The sequence below is a fragment of the Macaca mulatta genome, chromosome 19 (assembly GCF_049350105.2).
Source record: "Macaca mulatta isolate MMU2019108-1 chromosome 19, T2T-MMU8v2.0, whole genome shotgun sequence".
In the NCBI taxonomy this organism is placed as follows: domain Eukaryota; kingdom Metazoa; phylum Chordata; class Mammalia; order Primates; family Cercopithecidae; genus Macaca; species Macaca mulatta.
In genome coordinates this window covers 15,430,692-15,452,604 of record NC_133424.1, presented here as the reverse complement: position 1 = coordinate 15,452,604, position 21,913 = coordinate 15,430,692, and the positions used below count along the sequence as shown (strand labels likewise).

General features: G+C 40.5%; 2 protein-coding genes across 2 annotated transcripts; both read left to right on the top strand.

The window, feature by feature from the left end:
• The first annotated feature begins 5,696 nt into the window (after positions 1–5,696).
• On the top strand, positions 5,697–9,145 carry LOC114674166 (putative olfactory receptor 7A2). The gene is made up of 2 exons (XM_028840042.2): positions 5,697–5,728; positions 8,203–9,145. Exons 1-2 carry the CDS (start codon positions 5,697–5,699, stop codon positions 9,143–9,145), a joined length of 975 nt encoding a protein of 324 aa, XP_028695875.2.
• A 2,466-nt stretch (positions 9,146–11,611) lies between these two features.
• Positions 11,612–21,616, top strand: LOC114674105 (olfactory receptor 7A10). Its single transcript, XM_028839570.2, has 2 exons — positions 11,612–12,034; positions 20,191–21,616. The coding sequence occupies exon 2, from the start codon at positions 20,204–20,206 to the stop codon at positions 21,131–21,133; it is 930 nt and encodes a 309-aa protein (XP_028695403.2). The 5' UTR covers positions 11,612–12,034; positions 20,191–20,203; the 3' UTR covers positions 21,134–21,616.
• Positions 21,617–21,913: the final 297 nt, after the last annotated feature.

Here is a 21,913-nt window from a genome sequence, read left to right as displayed (position 1 = left end):
TGCTAGAAATGTATCATCCTTTATATGTATTTCCATCTTATTTCACATCTGTTTTTGCTTATTGCTTCCTTTTGTAATTAGATCTATTTTTATTTTTAATTTGATGTTTTAATTGACAAAATTCATTGTATTCTTGTGGGGTGCAATATGATATTACTTTATTTTTATTTCTATTTTTATTTTTTATTATACTTCAAGTTCTGGGATACATGTACAAAATACATTGGTTTGTTACATGGGTATACACGTGCCACGGCGGTTTGCCACACCCATCAAGCCGTTATCTACATTAGGTATTTCTCCTAATGCTATCCCTCCACTAGCCCTCCAGCCCCCGACAAGGCCCATTGTGTGATGTTCCACTCCTTGTGTCTGTGTGTTCTCATTGTTCAACTCCCACTGGTGAGTGAGAGCATGCGGTGTTTGGTTTTCTAGCAATCCCATTACTGGTTATATACCTGAAGGATTATAAATCATTCTACTATAAAGACACATGCACACGTGTGTTTATTGCAGTACTGTTCACAATAGCAAAGACTTGGAACCAACCCAAATGTCCATCAATGGTAGACTGGATAAAGAAAATGTGGCACCTATACACCATAGAATACTATGCAGCCATAAAAAAGGATGAGTTCATGTCCTTTGCAGGGACATGGGTGAAGCTGGAAACCATCATTGTCAGCAGACTAATACAGGATAAGATGTTATTTTACATGTATTCATTGTAGAATAATTAAAGGAACTTAATTAATGGATCGGTCACTTTATACACTTACCATGTCTTTGTGGTGAGAACACTTAAAATCTATGATATTAGCACTTTGGAAATATATAATACATTATTCTCAACTGAAGTCATCATGCTGTGCGGTAGATTACTAGAAGCCATTCTTGCTAACTTTATATCCTTTATCTAATGTCTTCCCTTTCCCCATCCATCCTACCCCAATACTCCAGTCCCTGGTAACCACCACCTTACTACTCTCTATCCCTATGCGTTTGATTATTTAGATTCTGCATATAAATAAGAATATGCAGCTCTATATTTTAAAGCAATAATCTACTGCCATCTTGTGGAAGATATTCTTTTGCACTCACAACCTACAATTTAGTACAAACTAAAATTGCACTCAACCTAAGGTCTTTTTCATAAGTATATTTGGATCCATTTATACTTATACAGGAATGAAATTATGACTTTAAATATTGTTTCTTCTACTGCTAAAAAAAAAAGCATATTTTAAATTTTTTTACTTTTAAGTCCAGAGGTACATGTGCAGGTTTATTACATAGGTAAACGTGTGTCATGGGGGTTTGTTGTACAGATTATTTCATCACCCGGGTATTAAGCATAGTACCCATTAGTTATCTTTCCTGATCTCCCTCCTCCCACCCTCCACCCTCCAGTTGGCCCCAGTGTGTGTTTTTCCCCTCTCTGTCTCTGTGTGTTCTCGTCATTTAGCTCCCACTTGTAAGTGAGAACATGTGGTATTTGGTTTTCTGTTCCTGTGTTAGTTTGCTAAGGATAATGGCCTCCAACTCCAACCATGTTGCTGCAAAGGACATGATCCTGTTCTTTTTCATGGCTGCATAGTATTCCATGGTATATATGTACCACATTTTCTTGATCCAGTCTATCATTCATGGGCATCTAGGTTGACTCCATGTCTTTGCTATTGTGAATAATGTTGCAATGAACATATGTGTGCATGTATCTTTATAATAGAATGATTTATATTCCTATGGGTATACACTCAGGAATGGGATCACTGGGTCACAGGGCATTTCTGTCTTTAGGTCTTTGAGGAATTGCCACACTGCTTCCACAACGGTTGAGCATTTATTTGCAGACGTTTGCCACTTTAATTTTGAATTTCTGACTCAAGTCAGTAATTTATTTCATATCTTTTCTTTCATAAGTTTGTTTTAGATTTTCATTATTCAGATCTTACCTGGTATCCATTCCTTTCTAATGCTGTAATTAGTGTTGAGAAGGGCATGAGAGTAACACGCAACCAGGAAGCCACAGTAGATGTGTATGTGTGTTCCATGTGTATGTGTGTATATGTGTGTGTGTGTATGATTCTTTAGAGTGAGAAGAAGTTTCAGACAAAGAAATCCTGGGCTACATATTCCAAATGATAACTCAAAATATGAACATCAGATGTGTATATGTGTTCTGCGTGTATGTCTCTTTAGGATGAGAAGTTTCAGACAAAGAGAACCTGCGCCATGTATTCCAAAAGATAACTCATCATATGAACATCAGAACTCAAGGCCACAGCAGGAAACAAAGAGGCTATGCATTGCAATTCATGGGGTGCCTTTGCAACCAAATTAATAAAGTACAAATGCAACATCTGGACAGAAGGACTCCTTGTGTCTTCAGGTTTCAGCAGCTTCCAGACCACCTCCTTCCTCAGCATCCTCTGAAACCATCTCTCATTCCTCTCCTCTTGCTCGTTTGCCTGCCACACTGGCTTCCTTGTTGGACTTGAACATCTGAAAGAAGAACATGCCTCAGGGTCTTTCATTGTTGTTCCTCTGCCTTGCATACGCTTCTGCAAGGAACATGGTGACTCCACCTGGTCTTCATTATGGTCTCTGTTCAGTTGTCACCTTGTCTGCTGGTCTTACCTGACCACCCAGTAAAAAATAACACTCCATCCACACTTTCCTTCTTACCTCTTTCTTCTTTTGTTTTACAACATCACACATTCATTTTCTGGACAGTGCCTGGAATATGCCAAATCCACTTTGTATTCCTCAAATGCATGAAAGATTTTCTCTTTAAAATTTTAGAATACATGCTCTCTGAAAAGGACTGAAGGTAGAACACGTATTCCTGATTAATACTGTCAAAATCGGCCAGGCGCGGTGACTCATGCCTATAATCCCAGAATTCTGGGAGGGCAAGGTGGGCAGACCACCTGAGATCAAGAGTTTGAGACCAGCCTGGCCAACATGACAAAACCCCATCTCTACTAAAATACAAAAACTATCCAGGCATGGTGGCAGGTGCCTGTAATCCCAGCTACTCAGGAGGGTGAGGCACGAGAATCACTTGAACCTGGAAGGTGGAGGTTGCAGTGAGCGGGGATCGTGCCACTGCACTCCAGTCTGGCAATAGAGTGAGACTTTGTCTCAAAAAATAAATAAATAACTAAATAACAATATTGTCAAAATGCCCATAATACCCAAAGCAATCAAAAGACACAATGCAATCCCTGTCAAAATACCAATGACATTCTTCACAGAAATACAAAAAAAAGAAATTGTATAATACATATGGAACCACCCAAGACCCCACATGACTAAAACAATGTTGAACCAAAAGAACAAAGCTGGAGACATCACACTATCTGACTTCAAACTATATTATGAAGCTATAGTACGTAAACCAGCTTCGTATTGGCATAAAAAACATACATATGGGCCAAAGGAATAGCGATGAAAACTCATAAATAAACACACATATTTACAACCAAGTGATTTTAGACAAAAGTGCCAAGAACACACATTAGTGAAGGGACAGTCTCCTTAATGAATGCTACTGGGAAAACTGGATATCCACATTCAGAAAAAGGAAACTAGGCTCCTGTTTCTTGCTATATACAAAAATTAACTTAAAATGAAATAAATATTTAAATGGAAGACTGAAAACTATGACTCTATTAGAAGAAAATGTATGGGATATATGGGATATGCTTCATAAAATTAGTCAAGGTAAAGATTTTTCAAAATAAAACTTCAAAAGCATAGATAACAAAAGCAAAAATAGATGAATGGGATAACATCGAACTAAAAAATCTTCTGCACAGCAAAAGAGATAATTGACAGATCCAAGAGAAAAGCTATAGAATGAGAGACGACATTTCCAGACTATACATCTGAAAAGTGGTTATCCAGAATGTATTTCAAAACTCAATAGTGGGAAAAAATCATCTGATTAATAAATAGACAACGACCTGAGGACGCATTTTTCAAAAGAAGACATGCAAGTGTACAAGGGTCCATGAAAAGTGCTCAAAATCACGAATCATCAGGGAAATGCAAATCGAATCCACAATGAGATACCACCTCATCCCAGCTAGTAGGGCTATTATCAAGACAGGATAAATAACAAATGCTGACAAGGATATGGAGAAAGGCGAAATTTTATACATTGTTCCTGGAATGTAAATGAGTACAGCCATTGTGGAAAACAGTATGGACGTTCCTCAAAAAGTTAAAAATAGAATATAACTCAGGAATCCCACTACTGGGTATTTACCCAATGGAAATGACGATAGAGTATCAAACAGATGTCTGCACTTTTCTGTTTATTACACTGTCACAATAGCCAAGAAATGAAGTCAATCTAAGTGTCCTTCAGTGGATGAATGGATATTAAAATGTGGCATATGTACATAATGGAATACTCTACAGCCCTGTGTGAGAAGGAAATACTGTGATTTGCAACAAAATGAATGAACCTAGAGAGCATTATGTTAAGTGAAATATTCTAGGCACAGGAACACAAATATCACATGATCTTAATCATATGGAATATTGAAAAGTTGATCTCATAGAATTATTGAGTAGAACGGTGGCCACCAGAGGCTAGGGCTGTTGTGGGAAGAGGAGTGGGGAGATGTTTGTCAAAGCATACAAAATCGCAGCCAGGAAAAATATGTTCACCAGAGCTATAGTATAGCATGAAGGTTTTATATTTAATATGATGATACATGGTGTTTTTGAAAAATGCTAAGAGAGTGGATGTTAAGTGTTTTCACTACAAAAACGATAGCTATGTGAGGTAAAACATATATCCATTAGCTAGATCTAACCATTCTGTAATGTATATATCTCAAAATGTGATGTTTTATGTGATAAATACATACAATTTTATGTCAATTTAAATAAACAAATAAATTTTGAAAAATTAAATAAAATAATCTTTAGAGGGTGTGATTCTCAGGGCAACTTGCATAAAAAGAGCCAGATATATCTCTTAAGAGTAGCCAGATGTTTTATACATGAAGAATTAAATGACAGCTCTTAACTTTTTTAAGAAGCACAAAATTTCTCATTGTTTTGGCAAAAGCATCATGAATTCAAGAAGTGTAGGACTCATGGTTTTATATCAGAACAGAGTTCACCCCCTTGTTGAAGAGGAAAATAGCGATAATTCTGGAGATATCAAGGGCTGTGTTCCCATCACAAGTGAATACCTTGGAGACCCAAGGAACATAGTTAAGACAAGTTCCTTAGTTTAGACTTAGGAGAAAACCTTCCCTTGGGAATGGAGAATAGAGTAAAGCGTTAGGAGGTTAGAGCTCTGGAAGGCAAGCAAGTCCATGAAGAAGGAATATTACAGATTGGATTCATCGCAGGCTTAATATGGCGTCTTGGGAATAGAGAATGAAAGAAAAAAATCAATTCAGTGCAGGGTAAAATCCCAAAGGAAAATGACCTGCTCAGGTTGGAATAACAAGAGGAAATGTGCCTAATGAGCAGATATACAAATCTGTAAGTAGTTCCTTGGCTGTTGTCACTCAGCATATGCAACCTTGGGCTGGATGGAACATGCTTGTGTTTTTTGGAGTCTAAATCTGCTGGCTCAGGTACCTTTCCTTTCTCCTACTGTCTTGTCTCAGCACAGAGCTTCCGTCTCCACCATCAACCACCCAGGGAGGAATTCACACTTCCACATGGCGACTTTTCTTTCAGAAAACCAGTCAAGGTAAGTCCAAGTGTCCAGTAGGTACTGCGGGAAAGGGTCAGGGAGAATGGAACTGTGAACGTGAACCTAAGGTCACCTGAGAGCCAATCCAACCAGTGCTAGAGTGGAGAGATTGTTGTGGTTGTTTGCTAGTTTGCCTGACTAATTAATTGATTCAGGTATTTATTTAGGATACTAAAAAGAAATGTGAACATTGAATTCAGCATTGGAAGATGATTGTTGACAATGAAGTAAGAGTAATAGAAGCCCAATTAGGAGAGGAAATGAGAGGATTAAAGTGGCTCCAGTAAAAGCAGCATCTGTGCCCAAGGATCTTTACAATTAAGTGAAGATGAAAAATAGGGTACTACTGTAATAGTTAAAGAAAGAGGAAAGAAACATGAAAAGCAGCTCAATGGTCAAAGACAGGTTTATTTTGGAGAACAAACATGAGAGGGGCTTCTGGCTGAGTTAGGTCAGTGGTACTCTTTTTTTTTTTTTTTTTGAGACGGAGTCTCACACTGTTGCCCAGGCTGGAGTGCAGTGGTGCAATCTCAGCTCACTGCAACCTCTGCCGCCCAGGTTCAAGTGATTCTCCTGCCTCAGCCTCCCAAGTAGCTGGGACTACAGACACCTGCCACCACACCCAGCTAATTTTTTGTATTTTTAGTAGAGATGGGGTTTCACTATGTTGACCAGGCTGGTCTCAAACTCCTGACCTCGTGATCTGCTTGCCTTGGCCTCCCAAAGTGCTGGGATTACAGATATGAGCCACTGCACCAGCCGAGGCACTCTTACTCTTTCTTATACACTAAGAGTTTTTAAGGGCTTAAGGTGGGAGAGCTTATCACCGGCTCAGAATGTTTCTGTGCCTCTTTGTCTTGCTTACCTGGAGACAGAGTTTTTGTGCCTGTTCCCACATATCTTCTTGCAGCTGCAGGCATACCCCCCAAGTCTGCTTTTAGCTTCCCTATCTTAGTGCACCTAAAGGGAAAAGAATGTGCTTATTAGATCCCACTGTTATACTGAGGCCCACTGTGCGAGTGCCAGGTTTGGTGGTTACCCAAGAGATTTTCCCCCTCCCTCTGTGCCCGAGTTGTCTTATCTGTGTTTTACTGTCTGCTTTTTCTGGTTGCTTGTTGTTAGAAGAGAAGTGATTTTCCGAAGATGCATGAGGTTAGAAAAGGAGCTGGAACTTACAGTGGCGTTTGTCCAAGATGACGGTGCTTCTGCTCTGTCAATTACCTGTGGAGACATATACACTGAAGAGAGGGATTTTTTCGTTTGTTTGTTTATTTTTAAGGGGCATATTTGACTCTCTTTCCATATTGGTGAGAAAGATCCAGACCAATGAATTCCTTTCAAATACCATCTAACAACAGCAGTCATGAGGTACACATTTTGCAATATCTTCTCTCATGCTTAAGAATTCAAATGAAATAAAAAACTTATTTAATAGGTGAAAAGGTGATATACTAGCAACCTTTACTTTGCCACGTTTTTTTAATAGTGAAGCTAAACGTATCTGCGTATTTGTTAGACATTTACAGCTATTGCAAATTGTACGTGAACTTTCTGCTTGCAAAATGGGTTTGTAATCTTTTTAATCCTGTTTTTATTGCATTTATCAAAATAAAAGACTTGGAGTTTTTCATCGATTTTGGCATTTGTCTTTTATTACTGTTACGTAACTTTCAATGTATTTGAGGGAAATGTGTGAAAGCTTAGAAGTATTGTGTAGCCAAATCCATTGATCATAGTGTGCTCCCCTCATTGCTACATAAATGTAGAAAGTTCTTCTGCATCATTTGGACAAATAAATTGCCTTTTATGCGTGCATTTCCAACTTGTTTTCTCTCTCTTATTTTTTATTGTGCTTTTTGGATTTTTGTATTAGATCTCTTCTTAGAAGTTGCATCACCTTTGACCTTTGACCATCATTTGGTAATCATTCTTTATCATGTGACTAAAAACCACCTTTCTCTCTCACAAATATTAGAATCCTTATATAATTATATGAGAGGAAACCATAACCTTAGCTACTACTTCTTCCCATGCTTGCAATCCCAGCACTTGGGATGCCAAGACAGGCAGATCACCTAAGCTCAGGAGTTTGAGACCATCCTGGCCAACGTGGTGAAATCCAGTCTTGACTAAAAATTCAAAAATGAGCCAGGCATGGTGGCGTGTGCCTGTAATCCCAGCTACTTGGGAGGCTGAGGTAGGAGAATCGCTTGAATCCGGGAGGCGGAGGTTGCAGTGAGCTGAGATTGCACCACTGCACCCCAGCCTGGGCATCAAGATTAAAACTGTATCTCAAAAAACTAAAAATAAAAAATAAAATAAAACGTATCTTCTTCACTGTAGAATATGTATGACAGCATTTCTGGTGGGTTGGCAATGCATGTTTTTCTCATGTTCTCTTCTTTCTTGTGTGTGTGGGGTTTTTTTTGTTGTTTTTTTGTTTTGTTTTGTTTTGTTTTTTGTTTTTGTAGAAACATCAACCAGGTGAAAGCAGAGAATGAGACACGAATTTCAGAATTTCTTCTTCTAGGATTTTCAGAAAAACAAGAATTGCAGCCGCTCCTCTTTGGGCTGTTCCTGTCCATGTACCTGGTCACCGTGCTTGGGAACCTGCTCATCATCCTGGCCACAATCTCAGACTCCCACCTCCACACCCCCATGTACTTCTTCCTCTCCAACCTGTCCTTCGTAGACATCTGTTTTGCCTCCACCACGGTCCCAAAGATGTTGGTGAATATCCAGACACACAGCAAAGTCATCACCTATGCAGGCTGCATCACCCAGATGTGCTTTTTTGTACTCTTTATAGTGTTGGATAGCTTACTCCTGACCGTGATGGCCTATGACCGGTTTGTGGCCATCTGTCCCCCCCTACACTACATGGTCATCATGAACCCTCAGCTCTGTGGACTACTGATTCTGGTGTCCTGGATCACGAGTGTCCTAAACTCCATGTTACAAAGCTTAATGACGTTGCAGTTGTCCTTCTGCGCAGACTTGGAAATCCCTCACTTTTTCTGTGAACTTAATGAGATGATCCACCTTGCCTGTTCTGACACCTTTGTGAACAACATGGTGATGTATTTTGCAGCTGTGCTGCTGGACGGTGGTCCTCTTATTGGGATCCTTTATTCTTACTGTAGGATAGTTTCCTCCATATGTGCAATCTCGTCATCTCAGGGGAAGTACAAGGCATTTTCTACCTGTGCATCTCACCTCTTGGTTGTCTCCATATTTTATGGTACGGGGCTAGGAGTGTACCTTAGCTCTACTATGACCCAAAACTCACACTCAACTACTGTCACCTCGGTGATGTACACTGTGGTCACCCCCATGCTCAACCCCTTCATTTACAGTCTGAGGAATAAAGACATAAAGGGGGCTCTGACACAATTCTTCAGAGGGAAACAATAAAAGAGCCATTTTTCAGCCAGGTGCGGTGGCTCACCCCGTAATCCCAGCACTTTGGGAGGTGGAGGCGGGCAGATTGTGAGGTCAGGAGTTCGAGACCAGCCTGACCAACATGGTGAAACCCCATCTCTACCAAAAATACAAAAATTAGCCGGGCGTGGTGGCATGTGCCTGTAGTCCCAGCTACTCAGGAGGCTGAGGCAGGAGAATCGCTGGAACCCAGGAGGTGAGGTTGCAGTGAGCTGAGATCATGCCACTGCACTCCAGCCTGGGAGACAGAGTAAAACTCTGTCTCAAAATTTAAAAAAAAAAAAAAAAAAAAATTTAAAAACAGCCATTTTTAAAGAAGGGTCTGTGATTCCAGAGTTCTAAGCCCCAGACCCAGAAACTGTGATTTATTAGTCAGATTGTGAAAATAGAAGTGGCTCCTTCCATTAATTTTTTAGGATTTCCATTCGTATGATCTTAACTGCTTTGTAAAATGTATGCCTTTTCTTTAAAAGTTTTCAGCTCTCAAACAGCCAACAGTTTTTTTGTCCTTTGTCATTTTCCTACTTTTGCAAAGCTCTTTCCAGTCTAGGGTCAGAAACAAGGTGGAGATTCCTATCGGACTCATGGAGTAATGAGTTGTGTTAGACCAGATAACCAAGAATGGCCACTCTAAGGCCATTAATATAATTTTACTGTGGATGCCTAGCTGAGACCACAGGTTTTCACTTTTCCATTTGGCATTTCTTTCTCTGTCACTGTCTTAACTGGTCCTCCTCACAATGTAAACTTTAATATACTAGTGTGTTTTATAGCTACTCCTGGAATTTTATTCTCTTCCTTAGGATCCTGTCTTCTATTCTGCTTGGTATCTACAGTACCCACTATATTCTCTGGTTAAAAACAAGGAAGACAAAAAGTGCTTATAGAATAGATGTTCCAAGTGTAATCTAAACACAAAGACAAGTTAGCAAACATGAATTGACTTCATCTGGCCTTAGCCTCAGAGACGACCTTAAATATGACAGAATAAAACTTTCAGTCACATATAGAATTACTGTGGAACATTTGAAGCATAGAAGCTTGGTGTCCATGTGTAACGAAGTTCGTTCATCTGAGAGATTTGGTGTCATGGTCCATATAATTTTATCGCATTAGCTTCCTCATTTTACTTAAAATTTTCCAGTACTGCCTGTAAATATCACTCCTTCTGTTGTACTAACAAATATCTTCCTCTTTAAATATTGTGTCATAATTGGGAGAAAATTTTTGCAATCTACTCATCTGACAAAGGGTTAATATCCAGAACCTACAAAGAACTCAAACAAATTTACAAGAAAAAAAACAACCCCATCAAAAAGTAGGCAAAGGATATGAACAGACACTTCTCTAAAGAAGACATTCATACAGCCAACAAACACATGAAAAAATATTCATCATCACTCACCATCAGAGAAATGCAAATCAAAACCACAATGAGATACCATCTCACACCATTTAGAATGGCCATCATTAAAAAGTCAGGAAACAACAGGTGCTGGAGAGGATGTGGAGAAATAGGAACACTTTACACTGTTGGTGGGACTGTAAACTAGTTCAACCATTGTGGAAGACAGTGTGGCAATTCCTCAAGGATCTAGAACTAGAAATACCATTTGACCCAGCCATCCCATTACTGGGGATATACCCAAAGGATTATAAATCATGCTGCTATAAAGACACACGCACACGTATGTTTACTGTGGCTCTATTCACAATAGCAAAGACTTGGAATCAACCCAAATGCCCATCAGTGACAGACTGGATTAAGAAAATGTGGCACATATACACCATGGAATACTATGCAGCCATAAAAAAGGATGAGTTCGTGTCCTTTGAAGGGACATGGATGCAGTTAGAAACCATCATTCTCGGCAAACTATCGCAAGAACAGAAAACCAAACACCGCATGTTCTCACTCATAGGTGGGAATTGAACAATGAGATCACTTGGACACAGGAAGGGGAACATCACACACCAGGGCCTGTTGGGGGGTGGGGGGAGGGGGGAGGGATAGCATTAGGAGATATACCTAATGTAAATGACGAGTTAATGGACGCAGCACACCAGCATGACACATGTATACATATGTAACAAACCTGCACGTTGTGCACATGTATCCTAGAACTTAAAGTATAATAAAAAAAATTAAAAACAAAAAAAAATTCGCAATAGCAAAGACTTGAAATAAATACTTTTTTAAAAAATTAATGAGATCACCCTTATAAGGTGATAATCTAAGTGTAACTTGCATGAAAAGATGTAAATATATCTCTGACAATTATCAAATGTTTTATAAATGAAGGATTAAGTGACAGCTCTTAACCTGTGTTCCTATCACAAGTCAATGCTTTGGAGACTCAAGGGGCTTAGTCAAGAAAGATTCCTCAGTTTAAACTTCGGAGGAAACTTTCCATCAGGGTTGGAATGAAGGGAGAGGAGGTTAGACCTTTGGAAGGCAGACAAATCCATGGAGAAGGAATAATAAAGACTCGATTCACCTGATGTTTAATCTGGTGTCTTGGGAACTGAGTATGCAAGAAAAAAAATTCATTCCATGAAGAGCAATGTCCCACAGGGACTTGATGTGATCAGGGGTTGAATAACAAGAAGAAATGTCTCCAATGAGCAGGCATACGAAGTTGTAAATTTCTCCTCCGCAGGTGTCCCTCAGCATATGCAACCTTGGGCTGGATAGGACATCCTTGTTTCTTTCAGAGTCTATATCTGCTGGCTCAGGGGTACTGATTCTTTCCTTTCTCCTACTGTCTTGTCTTGGGACATAGCCTCAGTCTCCACCATCAACCATCCAGGGAGGAATTTGCACTTCTAGATTGAGACCTTCATTTCAGAAAACCCAACAAGGTGAGTCCAACAGGCACTGTAGGAAAGGATCAGGGAGATTGCAAGCTGTGAGCATAGACCCGAGATCTTGAAAGAGCCATTCCTGGCGACACCAGAGTAAAGAGGCTGCTGTGGGTATTTGCTTGGTGAACGAATTGATTTGTATCTTTATTTACGATGCTAAGAAGGGAAGTGCATGTTGAACTCAGCAATGGAGAGTGATAGATGACAATCAAGTAAGGATAATAAAAGCCCAATTAGAAGAGAAAATGTGGGGTCTAAAGTAGTTCCAGTGAAAGCAGAACATCTGCCCAAGAATCACTGCAATTAAGTGGGAAAGAAAAGTAGGGTATTAGTTATGGGGGATATGAACGGAAGTGAGGGCATTTTTTCTTTTTTCTTTTTTTAACACAGAGTCTCGCTGTGTCGCCCAGGCTGGAGTGCAGTGGCGAAATCTCGGCTCACTGCAACCTCTGTCTCCCAGGTTCAAGCAATTCTCCTGCCTCAACCTTCCAAGTAGCTGGGATTACAGGTGCATGCCACCACGCCCAGCTAAATTTTGTATTTTTAGTAGAGACAGGGTTTCGCCATGTTGGCCAGGCTGGTCTCAATCTCTTGACCTCGTGATCCACTCACCTCGGCCTCCCAAAGTGCTGGGATTACAGGCATGAGCCACCTGGCCCCGCCAATTTTTCATTTTTAAGAAGGATATATTTAAGTTTGTTACCATATTGATGAGAAAGATCCAGACCAATAAATATTTTCCAACTACTACCTGGCAACAGCAGTTTATGAAACATACAGTTTTCAGCCTCTTTTCTTATGCTAGGTATTCAAATGAATTAAAAATTTATTTAATAGTTGAAAACTGGTATATTAATGGCCTTTACGTTGCAATTTTTCCTTACTAGTAAGACTGACTATACCTGTGTTCGTTAGACATTTATCACTCTATTGGAAATTGTCTATGAAAATTCTTGGCTTTTGTATGATGCATTCAAAGTGATTTCATTCATGTTTTTTACTGCTTTCTTTAACATATAAGCATTGGAGTTTTTGCCAATTTTGGCATTTGTCATTCAGTTCTGTTACGTAAGTTGCTACATAAAGAATGTTCTTATATGTACTTTTTAAAGCTCTTTTATGTCCTTTTATATAAGTTTCAATGTATTTGAGAGGACTGGGTGCAAGTTTAAAAAGCTTGTATACCCAAATCCATCCATTGGTCACATTGCATCCCCCTAATTGCCTTATAAATGTAGAAAGTTATTCTGCATCTTTCGGCTAAATAAATCACCTCCTATACATAAACTTCCAACTTCTTTTCACATCTCTGTCATTCCTTATTGTGCCTTTTAGCTTTTTGTATTCAATCTATATCTAGAAGTTGCATCACCTTTATTTCTTATAAACAGATTTGAATCCTTATATATTTAAAGGTCACATTTATCTGTCATAAACATGTTTGAATCCTTACATCTTTTTTTGTTTTGTTTTGTTTTGTTTTGTTTTTTTGAGATGGAGTCCTGCTCTGTCACCTAGGCTGGAGTGCAGTGGTGCAATCTCGGCCTCCGCCTCCCGGGTTCACGCCATTCTCCTGCCTCAGCCTCCCGAGTAGCTGGGACTACAGGCGCCCGCCACCACACCCAGCTAATTTTTTTGTATTTTTAGTAGAGACGGGGTTTCACCGTGTTAGCCAGGATGGTCTCGATCTCCTGACCTCATGATCCACTCGCCTCGGCCTCCCAAAGTGCTGGAATTACAGGCATGAGCGTCCGGCCCCTTACATCTTTATATAAGATCAAATTATAACCTTAGATACTGCTTCCTTTTCATTTTTTTTTTTTCTTTTGAGATGGAGTCTCACTCTGTCACCCAGGCTGGAGTGCAGTGGCGCGATCTCAGCTCACTGCAACCTTCACCTCCCGGGTTCAAGTGACTCTCCTGCCTCAGCCTCCTGAGTAGCTGGGATTACAGGTGCCAACCACCATGCCCAGATAATTTTAAAAGGCTTCCTGTCATATTCTTTAGTTTCCATGACTGGCAGTTTAATCTTACATTTGTAACCCATTTTGATGTTATTAAATTATTAATATTTTATATGATTATATTAAATTTTTTTCAGATTTTCATTCTATATTGCTTTATACAGTTGTTTTGAAACCTCTGTGCTTAACCTAATTGCATGTTAACTGCCATTCCTTGTTGTATAAGTTCGTTTCTTTTAAAACTTCTCTTTCTATATTGTGCACACTTTTGCACTCATACAGCACTTATACAAATGCATAGACAGAATCCTATGCATATCACAAATATGCTATATTTTAGTGCAGTTGTTTTTAGCTTGTCTTCTCCTTTCCTTTCGTATCCTATAAATGCTATAAAAACATTTTGGAATTTTTTTTTTTTTTTTTTTTTTGAGACGGAGTCTCGCGCTGTCACCCAGGCTGGAGTGCAGTGGCCGGATCTCAGCTCACTGCAAGCTCCGCCTCCCGGGTTCACGCCATTCTCCTGCCTCCACCTCCCGAGTAGCTGGGACTACAGGCGTCCGCCACCTCGGCCGGCTAGTTTTTTGTATTTTTTAGTAGAGACGGGGTTTCACCGTGTTAACCAGGATGGTCTCGATCTCCTGACCTCGTGATCCGCCCGTCTCGGCCTCCCAAAGTGCTGGGATTACAGGCGTGAGCCACCGCGCCCGGCAGAATTTTTTTTTTATTTAAGACGGAGTCTTGCTCTTGTCGCCCAGGCTGGAGTGCAATGGCGCGATATCGGCTCACTGCAACCTCCGCCTCTTGGGTTCAAGTGATTCTCCTGCCTCAGCCTCCCGAAGTAGCTGGGATTACAGGCCCATGCCAGCATGCCGGGCTAATTTTGGTATTTTTAGTAGAGACGGGATTTCACCACGTTGGCCAGGTTGGTCTCAAACTCCTCCTGACATCATGATCCGCTCACTTCGGCCTCCCACATTTTGGAATTTTTATGTTAAAATTGTCATTCTCACTTGAGTGGGCAGCATGATTTTGTCCCCCTGGGGACACTGAGCAATGACATATCTGGCTTTCACCCTGTGAAAGGTCAGTAGACAACAGGGACAGACCCTACCACAATAAATAATCTGGCTGAGAATTTAAGTAGCGCTGAGATTGAGAAACCAAGTGAATGAATATCTGAGTATTTTTAGTATTTATAGCTGTATCCAGGTGTATCACTTCACATTTATGCCAGCAAAATTGGAGAGTTTCCCTTTTCTCCCTGTTTATAAGTTCCAACCCTACTCAATGTGGTGGCTCCTTAAGTTTTTTCCCAGGCTGATAGGTGTGACAGAGATTTCTTATTGCCTTAAACTATTGTTTGGTTTAAGCAAAATTCATATATAATATATCATCACCATTTTCACTTTTTTGTTTTTTTGGTTTTTTTTTTGAAACGGAGTCTTGAGTCTTGTTCTGTTGCCCAGGCTGGAGTGCAGTGGCATGATCTTGGCTCACTGCAACCTCTGCCTCCCAGGTTCAAGCAGTTCTCCTGCCTCAGCCTCCACGTAGCTGGGATTACAGGCACATACCACCGCTCTCGGCAATTTTTTTATTTTTATTTTTAGTAGAGATGGAGTCTCACCATGTTGGCCAGGCTGGTTTTGAACTCCTGACCTCAAGTGAATCTGCCCACATCGTCCTCCCAAAGTGCTGGGATTGCAGGCGTGAGCCACCATGTCCAGCCCTCACTTGTTGATTATTATATGTCCATTTTTCTACAATTATCAGCATTTCCATTAATTTTTACAGAATATTGTTTCTCTGTTTACTTTTAGAATATTTTCAACCATTAAAGGTTTTAAATCTTATCTAGATAAACATGTCTCTCTTACTTCTGTTTCCTGCCTTAGTTAAGAGGGTTTGCCCACACATGCCTTTTATGTGTAGTTTTCCATCTTTTTTTTTTTTTGAGACAGGGTCTTGCTCTGTCACCAGGCTGGAATGAAGCGGCACGATCTCGGCTCTCTGAAACATCTGCCTCCCAGGTTCAAGCGATTCTCGTGCCTCAGCCTCCCGAGTAGCTGGGATTACAGGCATGCGCCACCATGCCCAACTAATTTTTGTGTTTTTAGTAGAGATGGGGTTTCACCATGCTGGCCAGGATGGTCTCCATCTCCTGACCTCATGATTCACCCACCTCGGCCTCCCAAAGTGCTGGGATTACAGGCATGAGCCACCACGCCTGGCCTTATATGTAGTTTTCTAGATAGTCGCCAAAAATAGATTGTTTGCTTTTACACTGACATCTTTAAACCCTCTAATTCTTTACATGATATGAACGAGGAGACAAATATCATTTTCTTCCAGGTATACAGCTATTTATGCCAGGTTTTACCCAACAATCCAAACATTTTCAACCTAATTGAAATAAAACTTTGTCACGTATTCAATGTCTACATGGACTGAGATTTGTTCCCTGAAACATTTAATAAATGGAGAGGATCTACTATGCACCAGAACATTCTAGATATATTATGTATTGTATAATTTTATATCTAGGTCTTTGCCAATTCAATAATTAATCTATTTTGATGTTACTAAGTAATTGATATTTTGTATCTTGTTTAAATGAATTTTTGACATTCCTTTCCATTATGTTTAGTGCAATTGTTTGAAATCACACTATACATATATGTGTATGTGTATGTGTGTGTGTGTGTATACACATAGAGAGACAGATGGAGTCTTGCTCCGTCCCCAGGCCAGAGATTCATTGCCTTAAACTGTTGCTTAGTTGAAGCAAAATTAATATGTAATATATCACCACCATTTTCACTTGGTGTTTTTTTTTTGAAATGGAGTCTTGAGTCTTGTTCTGTTGCCCAGGCTGGAATGCAGTGGCATGATCAGTGGCGCAATTCTGGCTCACTGCAACCTCCACCTCCTGGGTTCAAGCAATTCTCCTGCCTCAGCCTCCCGAGTAGCTAGGATTACAGGTGCGTGCCACCATGCTCAGCTAAATTTTGTATTTTTAGTAGAGATGGGGTTTCACCATGTTGACCAGGCTGGTCTCAATCTCCTGACCTCGTGATCCACCAGCCTCGGCCTCCCAAAGTGTTGGGATTACAGGTGTGAGCCACTGCACCTGGCCCTGGAATCACTACATTTAACCTGACTTTATTCCTCTGGCATTCTTTGTATTTCATAACCTCTCCTTGCTTTAATTTTTTTCCATATAATGCACATATATTTACATACTTTAGTGAAAATGTGAAAGTACACAGAGCACGTGTAGTTTCTGTTCATTTGGATCTTGCATTACAACAGTGAAGACACAGTACAATATAATAAATGTGTGCGTGACAGTGTCTTCTGGGAGAAATCATATCCCGAATTTTATTCAGTGAAAAAGGACAGAATTATTATGGTGCATGCTCGATTTTATCGTGTGGCCTGGGAACGCCTTTGCATGTTAGAGGAAGATCAGCACAAGGACTAGAGTGTGCTCATTGGATTCAGCCAATGAGCAATTATATAAATTATTAAATATAAATTATTGGGTTGGTTCCAAGTCATTAATGATAGACTGGACAAAGAAAATGTGGCCAATTAATTCTCCTTTCTCTATGTTTATTGGGCAGATTTTTACAAAATATTTCTTTAAAAATAAGGCAGAAAATGGCCATACCAAAATATAGCCTTATGGCTACATGTGCATGGGAGATTTCCAAACTGGAATTTCTGTGTATCATTTGTATATGCTCTTGGGGAAAAATAATTTGATATTGAAATGTGCCTGGTATCCTTTTTTTTTTTTGAGATGGAGTCTCGCTCTGTCACCCAGGCTGGAGTCCAGTGGCGCGATCTCGACTCACTACAACCTCCGCCTCCCAGGTTCAAGCAATTCTCCTGCCTCAGCCTCCCAAGTAGCTGGGATTACAGGTGCGCACCACCACGCCCGGCTAATTTTTGTATTTTTAGTAGAGACAGGGTTTCACCATGTTGGTCAGGCTGGTCTCAAACTCCTGACCTCAGGTGATCTGCCTGCCTCAGCCTCCCAAAGTGCTGGGATTACAGGCTTGAGCCACAGTGCCTGGTCTCCATTCCTTTCTAATAGTGAGACTAGGGGTGAGAAGAGCATAGGAGTAACACAGCCCGAGGAGGCCACGATGTGATGCACATGTGTATGCAGTGTGTGTGTGTGTGTGTGTGTGTGTGTGTGTGTGTGTCTGCACACACCTCTAGGGTGAGAGGAATTTTCAGAAGAAAAGAACCTGGGACCAATATATTCCAAAAGGCAACTCGTAATTAAAAGACCAGAACTTGGCCAGTCAAGGTGGCTTATGCCTGTAATAACAATTACGGGCATAAGCCCATAATTAAGATGACAATTAAGGTCAATTAAGGACAATTAAGCCCATAATTAAGATGACAATTTGAGGTCATGTAGATGTTAATTAGCTAGATTTCGCTGTTCCACAATGTATTTATAGTTCAACACATCATGTTTTAAGTTCTTTGAGAAATCACCAAACGGGTTTCCACAGGGGTTGAACTAATCACATTCCCACCTTTTCTCCACAACGTCAGCAGTGTGTGTTATTTTTTTGACTTTTCAATTAGAGCCATTCTGACTGGTGTAAGATGGTATCTCACTGTGGTTTTAATTCGCATTTCTATCATGATTAGGGATGTTGAGCATTTTTTAATATGCTTCTTGGCCGCATGTATGTGTTTTCCTGAAGTGTCTGCTCGTGTCCTTTGCCCACTTTTTAATGGGGTTGTTTGTTTTCTGCTTGTTAATCGTTTAAGTTCGTTATAGATTCTGATATGAGACTCTTGGCAATTTCTCAAAGAACTTAAAACACAACAACCATTTGACCTACCAATCCCATTACTGGGTATATACCCAAAGAAATATAAATTATTCTGCCATAAAGACACACCCACACTTACATTCATCACAGCACTGTTCACAATTACAGAGACATAGAATCAACCCAGATGCCCATCAACAGTAGACTGGAGGCCGGGCTCAGTGGCTCAAGCCTGTAATCCCAGCACTTTGGGAGGCCAAGGTGGGTGGATCACGAGGTCAGGAGATCAAGACCATCCTGGCTAACATGGTGAAACCCTGTCTCTACTAAAAAAAATACAAAAAATTAGCCAGGCCTGGTGGCGGGCGCCTGTAGTCCCAGCTACTTGGGAGGCTGAGGCAGGAGAATAGCATAAACCCGGGAGGCGGAGCTTGCAGTGAGCTGAGATCCGGACACTGCACTCCAGCCTGGGCGACAGAGTGAGACTCCATCTCAAAAAAAAAAAACAAAAAAAAACAGTAGACTGGATAAAGAAAATATGGTACATATATACCATGGAATACTATGAAGCCATAATAAAGAACAAGATAATGTCCTTTGTAGCAACATGGATGCAGCTAAAAGCCATTATTCTAAGCAAACTAAAGCAGGAACAAGAAATCATATTTCTCACTTCTAAATGAGAGTTAAACATTGAGTACACAGGAACACAAAGAAGAGAATAGGCCAGGCGCAATGGCTCGCGCCTGTAATCCTAGCACTTTGGGAGGCTGAGGCGGGCAGATCACTTGAGGTCAGGAGTTCAAGACCAGCCTGGCCAACATGGCAAAACCCCGTCTCTACTAAAAATGCAAAAATTAGATTGGCGTGGTGGTACCCACCTGTAATCCCAGTTACTCAGGAGGCTGAGGCACAAGAATCGCTTGAACCAGGAGGCAGAGATTGCAGTGAGCCAAGATCACACCACTGCACTCCAGCTTGGGTAACAGCACAAGACTGCATCTCAAAAAAAAAAAAGAGACAATAGATACTGGAACCTACTTGAGGGTGGAAGATGGGAGGAGGGCAAGGATCAAAAATCTATCAAGTACTATGCTTATTACTAGGTATTGAAATAACCTGTACACTAAATCCCCATGACACGCAATTTACCTGTGTAACAAACCTGCACATGTAATCCTGAAACGAAATAAAATTTTTAAAAACACATCATGTTATATGTGATAAATACATATAATTTTATCTGCTAACTTAAAAATAATTTTTTAATAAAAAGATATTAACTTCTTGACTGTGGAATATAAATGATAACATTTCTGATAGTTTTGGAATGCATGTCTGTTTCATGTTCTCTCTCTCTCTCTCTCTCTCTCTCTCTCTCTGGTAGTCACATCAACAAAATGAAATTGTGGAACAATACAATAATTTTAGAATTTCTTCTCCTGGGAATTTCAGAGGAACCAGAATTGCAGCCCTTCCTCTCTGGGCTGTTCCTCTCCATGTACCTGGTCACCATCCTCGGGAACCTGCTCATCATCCTGGCCACAATCTCAGACTCCCACCTCCACGCCCCCATGTACTTCTTCCTCTCCAACCTGTCCTTAGTAGACATGTGTTTTGTGTCTACCACTGTCCCGAAGATGCTGGTGAACATCCAGACACAGAGCAGAGTCATCACCTATGCAGGCTGCATCATCCAGATGTACTTTTTCTTACTCTTTGTAGGGCTGGATAACTTCCTCCTGACTGTGATGGCCTATGACCGGTATGTGGCCATCTGTCACCCTCTGCACTACATGGTCATCATGAACCCAAGGCTCTGTGGACTACTGGTTCTGGTGTCCTGGATCATGGGTGTCCTTAATTCCCTGTTACAAAGCTTAATGGTGTTGTCACTGCCCTTTTGTACACACATGGAAATCCCCCATTTTTTCTGTGAAATTAATCAGGTCATCCACCTTGCCTGTTCTGACACCTTTGTTAATGACATGGTGATGTATTTTGCAGTAGCACTGCTGGGCGGTGGTCCCCTCACTGGGATCCTTTACTCTTACTCTAAGATCGTTTCCTCCATATGTGCAATCTCATCAGCTCGGGGGAAATACAAGGCATTTTCCACCTGTGCATCTCACCTCTCAGTTGTCTCCTTATTTTATGGTACATGCTTAGGGGTGTACCTTAGTTCTGCTGCAACCCACAACTCACACACAAGTGCAACAGCCTCAGTGATGTACACTGTGATCACCCCCATGCTGAACCCCTTTATCTACAGTCTGAAGAATAAAGACATAAAGGGGGCTATGAAAAGATTCTTCAGAGGGAAGCAATAGAAAGGTTATTTTTCAAGAAGGTCCTGTGACTTCAGAGCTCTAAGCCCCAGAGCCAGAAATGGTGATTTGTTAATAAGATTGTGGAAGGAGGACTTGCCCCTTCCATTTATTTCCTGGAGTTTAAACTTCATTCCTCAACTACTTTATAGAATTTACACTATTCTTCTTAGAGTCAGAGATGATCTTAAATATGACGGAATACAATTTTCAATCATACATTAAATAACTATTGAATATTTGGTTTTGATGATGCACATCTAATCATTGAAGTAGAGGAGCCTGGTGTCCACATGTCACTAGATTTGTTCATCTCAGTGAAGGATTGAGTGCCATGTTCTGTACAATGTCCTTGCATCACTCTGCTACTTCTGCCTAATGGTTTCCAGTGCTACCTACAAATATGACTCCTTCCATTGTCCTAACTAACATCTCTTCCTTAAAAATGTCATAAGCATCAAAGTGTTGATAAGTGAACAATACATGTATTTACTTTATCTTTGGTTGTTTTCTCTCTTTTATACTCTAAACACTCTTCAACTCTCATGATCAAAGGATGACTCACACAAGAGCTCGAACTTCTACCCAGTGTTGCCTCTGGGAATAGACACTTGTGATTGAAGGCCATAGCTCTTTCCTTCAAAGACATATGTGTTGTTCCATGAAAGGACTATATATTCAAAGCAGTTCCCAAGTGCAGAAGGATCTGAGAGGCCAAAGGACAACACAGACAAGCCAGTTTGTTGGTTAGGGTAATTTCCCAGGGAAACTTACAGACAGAAG